General features: G+C 34.2%; 1 protein-coding gene, 1 long non-coding RNA gene and 1 pseudogene across 2 annotated transcripts; 1 reads left to right on the top strand and 2 right to left on the bottom strand.

Moving 5' to 3' along the window:
* Nucleotides 1–1,442: 1,442 nt before the first annotated feature.
* Nucleotides 1,443–14,708, bottom strand: CISD2 (CDGSH iron sulfur domain 2). The gene is made up of 3 exons (XM_006918880.3): nucleotides 14,487–14,708; nucleotides 3,467–3,681; nucleotides 1,443–2,163 (listed from the first exon to the last, which is right to left on the bottom strand). Exons 1-3 carry the CDS (start codon nucleotides 14,587–14,589, stop codon nucleotides 2,074–2,076), a joined length of 408 nt encoding a protein of 135 aa, XP_006918942.1. The 5' UTR covers nucleotides 14,590–14,708; the 3' UTR covers nucleotides 1,443–2,073.
* Nucleotides 3,691–14,192, bottom strand: LOC112485493. The gene is made up of 3 exons (XR_003048479.1): nucleotides 8,728–14,192; nucleotides 7,866–7,967; nucleotides 3,691–6,330 (listed from the first exon to the last, which is right to left on the bottom strand). It is a non-coding gene; the product is annotated as an uncharacterized LOC112485493 (long non-coding RNA).
* On the top strand, nucleotides 12,107–12,225 carry LOC112485657 (annotated as a pseudogene).
* Nucleotides 14,709–14,744: the final 36 nt, after the last annotated feature.

The raw sequence follows: 14,744 nt of genomic DNA, 5'->3' as shown, positions 1-14,744 counted from the left end.
TAATACCACAAGCCTGATCAAGAGTTTTGGGTACCAATTTATGTAATGGTGGCACTCATTTGCTTAGTAAGGCAATGAGTAGCTCCCTGGGTAAAATGCAGTCCTCAAAACAATTATGTGACACAGTAACAACAGGGATGTTTCTTGAAGGTTTTAGAAACCCAGGATATGTATTTCAAGAGCCATCTTCCATTGTATTAATTCAGATGCAGTTGGTTATTAGATGTCTGTTTTTTAAAGACATGGAATTCTGTGTATTTCCACGAGGAAGTGACAACAACTGATCATAATGCATAATGCTATTAAAACAACAGCTTCCTATCAGCCTAAGCTTCTGAAAAATTTACATAGGTGGGAAAAATATTTGGATACAACTCTTTAACATACTTAAACAATTGAAAATATGGAGGGAAAAATTTATTCTGAGAGTATACCTTTTTGCTTTTGACAAAATTTAAAGCTAATAATTTTATTTTAGACTCCACATTTTTAGGAAATTTTCCCTTCTGTGAAATCTAAGTATGGGAACCATTAGGATGTGTATAAACATGTCGTGAGTTGCAGTGAATGATTTTTTCTAAAAAAGCACATCATGACCACAGACCAGGCTATTCAAACTTTCAGTGAGGAAGATTTTTCCCAGCCTTGTGATCAACCGTGGAAAAGTAACTGGTTAATTGGACAGTGAAGCCCCTTAAGGATGTTGAAGAAAAGGTCTCAGGAAAAAATACTCAGAGCCAAAGTGAGAGCAATGTTATACTCGTCCCTCTTCTCATGGTTGAGAGGAAAGAGCAACCATTTCAGACATACGACTTGTAAAATTTCTCAAAATACCCACTACATTTCTAACTAACTTTAAAATTCTTGCTGTTGGTCATGAGAAAGTCAAGATCATACAACAGAACCTGTTGACATAACATGTAATAAATTAAAAATCCAGGTACCATGCTTAGTGCAGGGTCTGGTACATATATGTGGCCAATAACTATTAGCTTTAATTATGATTATAGTAATAATTACATGTGTCTGCCTCCTGTATCTTCTTCATATATAATGAAGGCATAGTGAACTAACTGGATTCTACTTTTAATAGACAGACAAAAAAGTTGCTTAACATAAAAACTGTAATATAAGATGAAAACTAAATAGACACTAGGCTAAAAAATTACAGGTTTTAAAGATCCTCAAGTAAGTTTATTTTGCAAACTTTTTGTATTTTGATTTACACTGTTATAAAGAGAAAAATGTTCATATGTCATTTTGACCATTGAATTATTTATTTTAGTATGAATTCAGATATACTTTATTTCTAATTGACCTTCAAACTGCTGCAGCTCATGAGTTTAGCTTTAAGTGTTCTTGCCATCCCACCCCACCCTGTCACTGAGTCAAATAGCTCAATAAACATATACACGACATCCATAAACAGACACAAACAAGCCTTTTGTAAAGTAAATGAAACTTTTATAAGGTAAATAAGTGTTCCTTGTTGGAACTCTTATATCCAGTTCACATCTTCTCTGAAACTGAGATACTTATAATTATTAGACAGCAACCTGTAGAAAAGCAAAGGGTTTATCTCTGAAAACTCAAGTAATTCTTGAGGACAATATTTTTCTTAATGATCTAAAAGGAACGAAATGTGGAAGGCCAAAAAATAAAAAAATCACTTCAAATGATCAAAACAGACGAGAACTGAAAAATAATATATTTACAAGTATAGGGAGAAATTTTAAAGTATAGATCCTATTTAAAATATTGATATTCAAAGAAACAGTTTTGGACCCATTGCCAAAAACTTATATTTTTCTCAATTAAAATCAGTTGGTTTTGTTGTAGATACATTAATTATTTGAAATCAGAAGGAAAGAATTGCACAATTTAATTTCTATATAAATGACTGAATATACGAAGTATCAAATATAAACAGTAGTGTAGCAAGAAAATTGGCAGAAATAATTATTCAACCAGTAATAATTAAGACCACCATTTGAAAGATCTATACACAAAGAATGAAAAAATAGTTATAAGCTTTTATAGCACACAACTAAATTCAATCCTAATTCATTACTATTATACTTCTTTCTTCTTCAGTATTAGTGGACCCACATTATCTCCTGTCAATTCATTGTGTTTATTATGTGAACCATCACAGGCAGGAAACTAGAAAAGAAAAAGAATTACAAGTGTTATTTTTTAAATGATTCAGTAAGTAGAAATATTTATGATATGCTCTTACAAAGCACATTACTTTGAAAAACAAATCATCAGATAGCTTTCCTGAGTAATAGATATATTCCACATCTAACCAAACTACATTCCAATACCACAGCAAATCTAACAATTTTAAATAGTTAATTCAATATTTAACATAGATTTTAAATTAAAAGGTTTGGATGGTAGCATGAGTCAATAAAATAGGTGTAAAAGGATCAAAATAAGCTCTTATGCTGTGTGAAGCTCTAAATTTGAGCTCACCTATTCACTTATTTAAATTTTAAAGAATGTAATTTAAATTAAAAATATATTATTTCATGTTTTCTTACAATAGAACTCATGCACACTATATTTTTGAAAAAAAATTAAAATATTTTTAAAAATTCCCTCAGATAACAATTAACATTTTAGTATATTTTTCTTCTGCATTTACTGTGTGTTCATTTTTAAACAAAATGGGGTCATACTGTAATATGCTTGTCTTACTTGTATTACATCTTGCTTTCATGTCATTAAATAGTCTTTAAAAATATAATTTGTAGTGGCTTCCTAATATCCCATCATTTGCATTACATCATACTTTAATCATTCTTCTATTATTAGATTCCAGATTGTTTCTAAAATTTTGCTATTACAATGGATGCTGTAATGAACATTATTGTACTTAAAATCTCAAATATCTATGATTGTAGTAGAAGAAAACAGATCTCATCAACTACTTATCATAGGCATCACTCCAAACTTTAATTTTCACATTAAAAATCATAATTATAGCTCATATTGTACATACATCATCTCACTAAATCCTTGAAAATGTCTGTATGTTGATATATTATCAAATTAAAAAAAAAAACCTTAAGATCAGAGATTAAAGAGTAATTGCCCAAAGTCATACTATAAGTGGCAGACATCAACTTTGAACACAATTTATTCAGACTCCAAAGCTTAAACTCTTTCTCACTAAACCTTATGTCCTCTCTCATAACAGAGGCATAATTTAAACTACGTTACTCTAGCTGACTGTTGAACACGGTGAAACATGAGATTTTTATCCTTCCTTGCTGCTCTAACTTTTCTCTTATAGGTAGTATTGATCATAAAATGTAAACTTTAATTTAGGAATATAGATATTTAGAACTGAATACTACTGAAAAATCTTTCATCTCACAGAACCTCGAAACTGAGGATTTAAGAAGGAAACCATTTTAACTGCACAGAATTTTAGAATACATGTAAATGGACATCTTACCGTCTTAGAACGCCAACACCTACAATAAGCTGCTTTAGTAAGACACAAATCTTCAATGTTTATTTCATTCACCACTTTGGGATTTTCCTTTTGTATTTTAAGGTTAATCAAGCTATCCTTCTGTTGTTTTTTCTTTGGGAGGAATGGACGAACTGCAAGGTAGCCAAGTAGTGCAAGCACACCAAGGAACGGCAATAATCGAAGCCATTCTGAAACTGAACATGTAGATTTGTTAGTCTGCAGTGGTCTTGTAATAGAACTCAAATAGCATGTCTCATCCTTGAGATTATTCTTTATCTATTCTTCTCATTTTAACTTCTTAACTATTCATCTGTAAAACCATGAATAAGTAACACAATCAAAACATTTGGTTTCATTTGTGGGCTAGCAAGACTCGTGAAATGGAAAACAAAATTTTCAGAAATAGGTCCTTTATCAAATATCCTCTCCTATTATCCTAAGTATATTTATGTTTATCTTCATTTTTATTTCAGGAATTATGATAACCATAATTATAAACAAAATTCAATGTGTGACATATTTTATAGATTTAGAAAATATTTCAATGTCTAAAATCATACAACAGAATATCTGTATATTTTACCATGGAATTATAATTTCAGACAGAACACAACCTCAGTGATTTAATTTACAACATTTGTAAAACATAGTCATTCCTAAAGAAACACCTAAATAATGTATAAAAGCTATTATTTTAAAGAATTGAAATTTTCATATACTAAATGTTCTCATTATTAGATCCATCTGATTCCATATGTGTTCATTAAATGCTTTCTTTAGTATTCATCGCTGTCTTGGGGGATAGGGAACATAACTGATATAAATGAAATGGTCCCTTTGCCTGCGGAGACAAACACACCAGGAAACCAAGGTAAACATTTCTGCATGTATTTATCAAATGCTAACTAGTGTCCTGCCTCGGCTGGGCTCTGCTGGGAATACTTTCTGTCCTTAAAGAGTGACCATTTGGCATTCTTCACTGAGGGCTTCCTTGATACCTTGCTAAGCACTATGTACAAATAGCTTAGTTGAGAAAAAGAAAACCTGAATATTAAATGGTAAGATATACTAATAAATGTTAATGATAATGAAAAGACTATGCTAAGAGTGCAACTGTATTATCTCATTTAACACTGTGTTAGCTTAAACAACTGTATTTATTATTTGCATTTTTCATGTGGGTAAACTGTAGCTTAATCAGGTATAGTCCAGGACAGTAAGTCCAAAGCTTATTCTCAATCACCATGGATCAAATCCAAGAGATTCAAAATTTTATATTCTTCTCTTAGTAACTGCTCTCCTGACATAATAGTTCTTACTGTTCAACTATTGAAAGATTGGCTTACTACCAACTCTTCCAAAATGAAACCCTTTGTGATACAACACCATACCAAAGGTGAGCTCTAGATGAAACAACCCATTTATATATATGTAGCACCTATAAAAGTGCCTGGCACAGAAAAAATATAAAATAAATGTTAGCATTTGATAAGAGATTATGGAGATTAGTAGCAACTCCTTTGAAAAAATATTTGAAATTCAACAATGCTAATATGATAGACATTGGTGGGATATAATCTTTCAGTCATCAGAATGAAGCTCTGTAAGGATAAGGATTTTACCTGTTATGGTGACTATTCTAGTCTCATAACCAAAGTGAAAACACTCCAAATAGATCCTCTGAATGAATTATGGTTCTGGAAATGATAACTATTTTAGGTGTGGGGGAGTATAGTTAGTTCTGTGCTACCCAATATAGTAGCCACTAGCCACACTGTTTTGATTGTACCCAGGTTTTAATCAAATAGAGTAAGATGACAGACGCAGAGACAACGGCCTTGAAAGAAAAGTGTATTACAGTTTCTAAGAGAAGGGGACACACCATGCCACGCAAGACCACGTGGGGAAATACCAGGGTTGATCAGGAGGAGGGTGAGAAGAAAATGTGAGCACAAGCCTGTTTTCCAGGAAATGGCAAGGTAAGGCAAGGTAGAGTTTAGAATTGGATAGCTTGAAAAATTTGTGTACTCCAGGCTACAGAGGTGGTCCCTAGTTGTTTCACACCTGGCCCGGGGTGATTTACGGCTAGGGAAATCCTGGTTGGTGAATGAGCTAGATAAGGTAGTTGAGGTATATAGGCTTAGGATTGGTTGATTTGCCTATAAACTTGCCTATAAAACTTGCTCTTTAGGCAAGTTTTTGATGATCTCAGGGAATTAGGTAGTCCAGCAAGGGACAGGTTCTCCGTGGCTAGCAAGGTCCCCCAAGATGTCAGTCATAAAATATAGAAAATAAAAAACATGATTAAAACACAAATGTGCATATTTAAATAAATTAAAATTAAATAAAACTCAAAAATCAGTTTCTAAGACACACTAGTCACATTTCAGCAACTCAGTAGCCACATGTGGCTTGTGGCTACTGGATACTACTGTATTTGACAGCACAAAGAACATTTCCATCATCACAGAGTTTTTTGGATGGTGCTGCTATAGACCATTGTTCCTATAAAGTACTAACTCTACAGCATGGTAGGACAACTTTAACAGCTTCAGTTCCCACAACACATTCCATTTCTTGTGTACATGAAGCCACCCGAAACTATTACCTAGTAGCAACTTTCCTGTGTTCCTTGCATAAGGAATTTCTTGTGTCTGCCACGCCTTTCTACTAATTTGTGTAAAACTTTCAAGACTAGGGTCAAATATTGCCTACTCCAGAAGTCTTTCCAGATTTCACAAAGCAAAATTAATTGCTTCCTCCTGTGCTTCCAAGCCCCTTTTTCTCATATTTCTCTTATCACACTGCTGTTATCTATTCATAAAGTTGAGTCTTCCATAAGCCTGTAAGAAAAGGAGCTGTGTACTACACTTTTGGAACAAAGTAGACACCTCAGAAATGTTTAATGAGTGACTTACTGAATGAATAATGTAAAGCATAAATGTGAGTCCCTTTCTCATCATATTGTAACTATTTATTTACATTTGTCTTCTAGATCAGGCAATTAATACTTGCTATTGGCCTCAATAGCCAATATAGTGTGTTGAAATATAATATCAATAAATGTTTGTTGAATATAGAATAACATTAAGTATTATACTGTATATTACAAAAAGTTACAAGAGGTTAAATAACTCAAAGTCAAAAAGTAAATGATTGAGAATATCAAGATGAAAACCTTAATTTAGATTCTTAAGTTTAGCATTTCCTATCTTAACCCACAAATCTCAGGAAACAAATGGTATTAATACTGTTTTAAAATCTACTTCCGAAAAAATTTTGACACAGTTCCTTGGTAAAACACTAATCTCTATATACAAAAAGTAATGAAAAGTACTATTACCTCCCATAACGAAGTAATAACTTACACAACAGTTTTAGAACAATCTGCTTTTGATGATAAACTTCCATCTAACTACAGAAAAGCTTTATAAAGAAAAATAATACAGCCCATAAAACTTAATTGGAAATCATTTATTTATTAAGGCTGATTTTTGGTAAAGAAATATAAAATACAGAAAAATCAAACAAGAAACTTAAAAAAAAATTTTTAAGACCAGCTATTTCCTATGCACCTGTTTGACTGACATGTTGAGCTATTACAGACATTTTAGATACTGTAAAGAAAAACTGTATACCTAATTGTTAGATATAATGTATTTTGTACAGTATATTTTATTTTTGTTGTTTGAAGATAATCAAAAATCAATCCCACCAGTCAAGAGTTGGTAACATTTTGTTGTATTTATGGTGCCCTTTTTTTTTGGGGGGGTGGAAGGGGCGGGAGGGGATATATATGCTTTAAATACTTAAAAAACAAAAAGCAAACTGAGACCATATTGTATATAGACTATATCCTACTTTTTTCACTTAATATTATATCAGAAACATTCTCAATTCCTTAATATTCTTTGGAAGCATGAATTTTAATGGCTGCACCCACTTATCATGTACCCCAATCACAACAGAAGATCTACAAGAGCAGGGACCTTATTTGTCTGGGTCACTACTGTATCTTCAGTACCTAAATAATGCTTGGCTCAATTCATTTTATTTTACATTGAGGCATAATTTATACCTCAGCTTGTTGAGCTTTGAGTTATGTTCAATTTGATGAATTTTGAAACTATATAGACCTGTAACCACCACCTAAAACAAAATATAGAGTATTTCCATCATTTTAGGAAGTTTGCTCTTGTACAATCCCCTTTCTGGGTTCTTTCATCAATTTAAGTGCTTAATAAATATTTCTGAATGAAGAAATAGAATCAATTTGCTATTGTTAAACAATCTGTTGTCAACTTTTTAACAATATAATTATTAAGTACCTACTATGAGGAGATACTGTCTTATTTGTCTCTATGTACCCAGTGCTTACTTAGTACAGTGCCTAGCACAGAGCAGGATTTCAGATAAATAACTAATTCAGTTTATCTGTTGTATAAATCCAGATTTTCATATAGAGTCAGGTTTCTTTGGCCTGTAAAATAGAAATAACAATAATTCATTCATTTGTTCAACAATACAAGTACCTACCACATTCCAAATATTGCACTAGGTGCTGGGAACAAGGCTGATAGTTAGATAAGGTCCCCGCTCTTATAGGACATACACTTTACAAGAAGAGATTACAAGACACAGTCCCTACCCAAAAGGAGCTTTCCACTAATATGGAATATAGATCTATAAAGGATTACAGTACTATGTAGTATGTGCAATCATAAATAAGTGATATAGAGGAAGAAGTGATTAACTCTTTAAAGGAATGAGCAAAGATTTTACAGGAAGGATTTGACACCTAAACAGGTTTCTGAAAGATGAATAAGAGTACAGGAGGAGTCCACAGGTGGATGGGAGGAGGAGCTACATTCCACACAGGAAATACAGTATAGGCAAAGGCACGGAGATATGACATAGATGAAAAGTTTAGAAAACTAAGTGGTATGGTATTGCTGGGATATAATGAAAGAAGAGAGTGACTAAAGAAGTGAGCAGGTACCAGATTATGAAAAGCTCTGATATAAAAGGGGACCACTGAAATGTCTGTTGGAAATCCACTAAAATAACCCAGAAAAAATAATGTGAGCTAAAACTATGGCCATTAAAGCAAAGAGAGGACAAATGGACCCCCGAACACCACCTGGAATAGTGTATGTTCCCGTGAGAGTGCACTTTCTGAGGAAACAGTCTATAGCTATCACTGGAATCTCAGAGTGGGTCTGTGATCAACCTTCACTTACTTTTAAACTTAAGAACCACTAACTCAGTCAAATTACTAGGATTTGGTGACTAAGTATGAAGCATGAGGTAAATGGTGGCAGTGGAGATCCTTCATGATTCCCATAATTCTGGTTTCATCATCTGGATGTATGGTGGTAATGGCCTCTAATTTAAAAACAAAATGAAATAAAACAAAACAAACAAACAAAACAGAATATAAGAAGGGCAGAATTAAACAGAAAAAGAAAGTGCAGTGCAGTATTATAGGAAAAAGAGGGAAATATGAGGTTTTAGCATTCTTAAAAAATGTAAGGGAGAGACTAAAGTTCAACAGGTAACAGCAAAAAGGGATACTGATGGATGGCAGAAGAGTTTTCTTTGAAAGATAGTGAAACAATTCCAGGGTGGAAGTAGCTCTGCGGAGCCTGAAAGATGCAAACTGCATCTGCTCCCTCATCCCATAAAGACAAGGGGGACAGGGGGAGGTGTAGGGGGAGGGGGAAAGACACCACTGAGAGAGCCACAGGGGAAGTGCTTTCCTTAGAGAGAGCTTTGTTTCACTTAGGACAAGAAGGTGCCTCAAGTAACAAGGGTTTTTGAAGATAAGCCACGATTTGAACTTAAAAATATGAATGAAGATCAGGGTTTGGAGAAAGAAAGAGATGCATTTTGACTGTAGTTAAGTCAAAGATGGAACTGGCTGACCTCAACGTTCAATCCATTAAAAAGGTGCCCAGTAAGGTAACATTTTATTTACTTGTTAGAATGTAAAAGGATTGAATTTCCTTAAAATTTTTCCCTTAGTTCAATATTTTCACTTCTGGATAGACCTTCTTCCTCTATCAGTGAAGTTTTCCTGTTTCCAATTTTTTTTATCACCTCTAATTAAAAAAAAAAAAAAAATCAGACCACACTAATACAGAGCAGGGTTCTAATATTCATTTTATAATATTTTATTTCCCACTATTAAGATAAACAATAAGACTAAGACGACAGAGTGAAAGAACTGGTGCCATCAGAAAAACAAAATCTAAACAGAAAAGAACGTTTCAAAACAACTTGAGTAGCAAGCAATTTTAACACCAATTTTCTGAAAGCAGACACTGTTAAAAGAATTTTCTTAGAAGAAATAGAATTAAGAGGGGGCTGATTCAACCTTTTACATAGATAGGCCATCTATCACACCATTGCTGATCAAGATATATAAACAAATACAATGATAAAAACATTTTTGAAAGTGCATATTAACACACTTGGATCTCAATGAGAAATTATTTTCTAAGGAACTAGGACAGATTTTTTTCTTTTTCAAAAGGTTGTATATAATACCATAAAAATAATATTGGTAATTGGTTGTTGATCATTTTATAACATTTTCTTAGGTGTCATTTATAGGCAAGACACAATTTATTTTTCTGATCTGTAGAAAGATGAAAGTAAAATAATTTCAATGGACGGCTTTACGATTATCACTTCAAACCTAATACAGACTATTCAAGACCAAAGGACCAATAAAATGAAATTAATGATTAATTTTTAAATCTTTTTTCCATTCACTATTATGAACAGAACAGTGTCACAGTATCTAGAACATTGCCTGGCCCATAGTAAGGGCTCAATAAATACTTGATGACTTGAGCAATTTTAAACTGCCAAGTAGTTATATGGAAGAAAATGTTTTAATGAGATCAAAACTGTTCTCTACAAAGGCTAGTATAATCTTTAAATATTTGACTTTTACATATAGTTGGTCTAAATAGGAAGAGAGGAAAACTTTTACAACTTATAGTAACTATGTAAATATTTTCCCAACTTCTCAAAAAAAGTTTTATAAAATTCTTCCATCTTCCAGAAATAATCTTTATTATTTACATGTTAATAAATGTAATTCTGTAGTCTGAACTTAATGATTTATTTTACTTTCCTATTGAGAAAACTCACCTTTGGTTCCATTTCTTTACAAATAAATAAGGTACAATTTAAATACAATATGATAAACAGATCTTAGGTGTTTAGCTCTGGGTTGTGACAGTTAAATACAACCCTGTAGCCTCCACTGAAAATGTGTAAAAATATGTAAAATATTTCTACCACCCCAGAAAGTATTCTCTTGACCCTTTCTAGTCTATCCCCCACCACTAATTCCTCTCCCAAAGCTTTTTTCATTCAACATAAAGTTTTTGAGATTCATCTAGTGGATCAGTAATTCATCCCTTTTTATTGCTAACTAGTATTCCACTCTATAAATATACTGTAATTTGTTTATCCATTTTCCTGTTGGTATAATCGGGTTCCTTTCGGCTTGGGCTATTGTAAATAAGTGTGCTATGAACAAGCTTGTACATCTTTTTGTGAATATATTTTCAACTCTGTTCCACTTCTAAATTCTCTGTTCAAAATTGGCCCTTTCTGGATAAATAGAGCTAATGCCCTTAAAGCTGTCAACTCTGGCATATCTGTGTTTCTCTGGGGAAAATATTGTTTGTCTTTAGAAGGAAAATCATTACATTTCAAAGACGCAAACTAGTTCAAGTGGAGAACTACTACTATATTCAGAGTTTCACAGCTAGCTTTTAAATCTAGAAGTAATGAAATTCTGACTTTAGGAAGATTTTTTTGTTGTTCTATTTTAAAAGTTCATATGACAAGGAGAGCTTTTTGAAAGGTCAAAGTATTAGAATACACTACACTCCCAAAGGGCAGAATGGTACTAACTTATCTCAAAAGCCTCACTCTTAAAAATGTTACCTAAACCAAAACAGATAAGTTCTTTCTAACAGATAAATATTGTACTATCTATAAATATTCTACAGTAATTAAGGATCTCTGAGTGTTTACTAAGAATGCAGAGTCATCATGAGAATCAACTGCTTTAAAAAAAATTTGCTGGCTCTAAATAGGGAAGGAAAAACTGGCAATAACAATGTGAACTATAACTTTTTTAGCTCTCATTGTCATGATAGAAAATGAAAATATCTTTGGTCTCCTAGACTTTTTAAACAATTGCTACAAAGTTATCTTCCAGGTTTTTCTTTCAACAAAGTCTAAGTATGGTTTCTTAAGTAGATCGTTCAAGAGAGCCAAATGTCATTAGCTATTACAATCTATCTTGAAGGAGAGACTCAAGAGTGGAAATTGGTTGTTTTTCTTCTATAGTGCTTCAAAATAGATTCTTCAACTGCTACATTATCATTGTCCAGTGTGAAACAGATTATCTTTTTTTCATAAAGCAGTTATTATAAACATGTTAATGTTTCCTAAACAAATAAACAATACAATGAGAACTAAATTGTAGATGTATTTTAATGACACTTAAGTTAAATATGTGCTATTAAGATATGTACCAGAGTTGTCATTATTTCTGAGAATCAGTCCTCACATTAAAAATTTAACAGCTTTGTTTATGGCCATGCCACCCTGAACACGCCTGATCTCGTCTGATCTCGGAAGCTAAGCAGGGTCAAGACTGGTTAGTACTTGGATGAGAGACCACCTAGGAAGACCAGGGGCTGTAGGCGTTAAAAGAAAAAAAAAATTAACAGCTTTAAGGAGGAAGTTAATACATACTATTGATTTAAGGGGGGAACGGTTTGGGTTGTTTCTTTAATGTCTTTAATAGGAATTAAATATTTGTTGACAGTAGAGATCATCAAGAAAAAAAAAACACTTTAAATCTTCTAGCCACTAAATCACATATCATACTTTCTAATCTGCTTCAACTACATTTTATTTACCGAAAATTGAAACTAATAAAACATTAGATTGGGTGGGAGTAAGGGGACATTTCTTTTTCCTGACTGTTAAAAATTCAGCAGTTACTTTATGTAAATTATTAAAAAGGTAAACTGGCAAATGGGAACAAATGCCAGAAAATGATATTCTTTGAACCTGGTATTATCGTTTTAGTGAATACATCTAAGGGTATAATTTAAAAGAGAAAAAAAATAACAATTGATATTGGTATAGGGCTACTTACCACTGAACATTATGAACAAAAAACACATTTATATAAACATTCCAAATTTCCAGCTGCAGGGGAATGTGTAGGCCTATTGTGATGTTAATCTAAAGATTATATAGTTGTTAGAACAAGATGAGGAATACCTTGAAATATGTAAAGTACTTAAATAAAAAATAGTAAAGAGGAAAAGTTGATTTTTACATAATTGCTGCAATTCTATTAGAATAAACTGATAGTATCGAAAGGCTTTGATGTTTATAAACACTTGATTTGAAACAGTATTTTCATTTTGTTACTTTTATGTGGCTTCAATGTTTAGATGTTTCTTTTTAATATCTATTCTTCAGTTACCACACTTTCTATTCAGTTACATTCTATCAAACTCTTTAGCGTCTAAAATGTTAAAATTTCGCAATCCATTTGTCAACAGAGCAACTATCTCCGTCCATAATTCAAAGACTCTCTAGAGTTGGAACAGTCACCTACTTTCCCCATGTAAATCTATCTCCTCCAGATTTATTTTTTTAATCACTGAGAAGAGCTATCTCCCAAGGTACCCTATCTGTTTTAAAGTTTTCTTTAATTAAAAAAAGAAAAAAAAAAAAACCTTTCCTAAAACCTCTTTATACTGAAGGTGAACTCCATCTCCAAATAACTTTCACTAATTTAGTCCTAGTTGTCTTTTGGACTACACAAAATAAATCTTCCAATCGGCCTTCCAAATGCTGTATTTTAAATCAGCTACCATAGATCTCTAGACTGCTCCAAGCTAAGCAACCTATTTATCTCAAAATTATCTTGTCATGATTATGTTCTCTGATACTCAGGACATATGAGTTCAGTGTTTGCTGAATCAATATGGCTTTTTCCCCCTCACTATCCTAATCAATCTGAGTCTGGTTTACACATACCTCACGTGCACTGTAATGCTCAGAACTTGAAAAAAATCTTCCAAGTATTGACTGCATTCAGGAAAATTTCATCCTTGAGATATGAAATCCTAAAATGTGGGCTCTTTCTTTGTAAAGGGGGAAACTTAAATACAGAATGTTACATATATTTATTAAATATAATTTTCTAAGATTTGGCTCATCATTAAAGTCTTGAAACACTTTATGGCTAATGTACCTTTCCTCCAATCCAAGTTAGCTCAACAGCCTCCACGTCCATAGTAATGGAGGTGACCTCAAATGCCCCCATGATAGGGCATGTCTCCCCTATGGGAATGGAGATTACTTTCTAATTTTGTTACTAAGTAAAACTACTATACACACACATATATGTATACACACACATATACACATACACATGTACATATACACATACATATACATACACGCATATATATGCTCACATGCACACACACATACATAACGTATTTCTGTGTTTCCCACACACTCACACCCACACACCACATCAAGCTGGAACTGCCTGATAGCGCCTTGGATAATGACTTATCCTGCTTTTAAATAAACAAGCACACTGCAGTGAGCGATGACGATAAATAAGACGAGCCTGTCTTAACTCAGTACCTTCTCTGGAAAAAACCTGGTCTCTCACCACGGAAGGACACCAGAGATTTCCATGAGGACAAGCACCCGGGGCCACCCAACAAGGAGAGGCGACAACACCGGCGCTCTCAGGCCGCTGCGCCGGCGCGCTCCCACCTCCCTGCGCACGCAGGGTCACGGGGTCACGCGCCACCCGCCAGGCTCCGCTCCGCTCCGCCCCGCCCCTTGGCCCAAAGACTTAGACCCCCACCCCGCCCCCGCCTTGGGAAGCATGTGAGGATGGGAACTGGCCGAAGGTGGGGATTACCTGTGAGCCGGGCAAACCCGGTAATGCTCTCAGGGACTGGGAGCCGCTTAAGATACGCTGGGAGCTGCACCTTCACGATGCGGGCCACGCTCTCCAGCACCATCCTGGCCCGCGGCGTCCGCTCGTCTTCCGAGCCCGCGGCGCTCTCCGGCCGTTCTGCCGCGCCTGCGCTGAGAGCGGAGGCGGCCGGCGGGAGCTCGGAGTCTGGGTCCGCGCGGCGGGCGGGGCTGCGGGGCCGGGGGGGAGGGGGCCTGCTCG

Source organism: Pteropus alecto, unplaced genomic scaffold, assembly GCF_000325575.1.
Source record: "Pteropus alecto unplaced genomic scaffold, ASM32557v1 scaffold5, whole genome shotgun sequence".
Lineage (NCBI taxonomy): Eukaryota > Metazoa > Chordata > Mammalia > Chiroptera > Pteropodidae > Pteropus > Pteropus alecto.
This window is presented reverse-complemented; position numbering and strand designations above follow the sequence as displayed.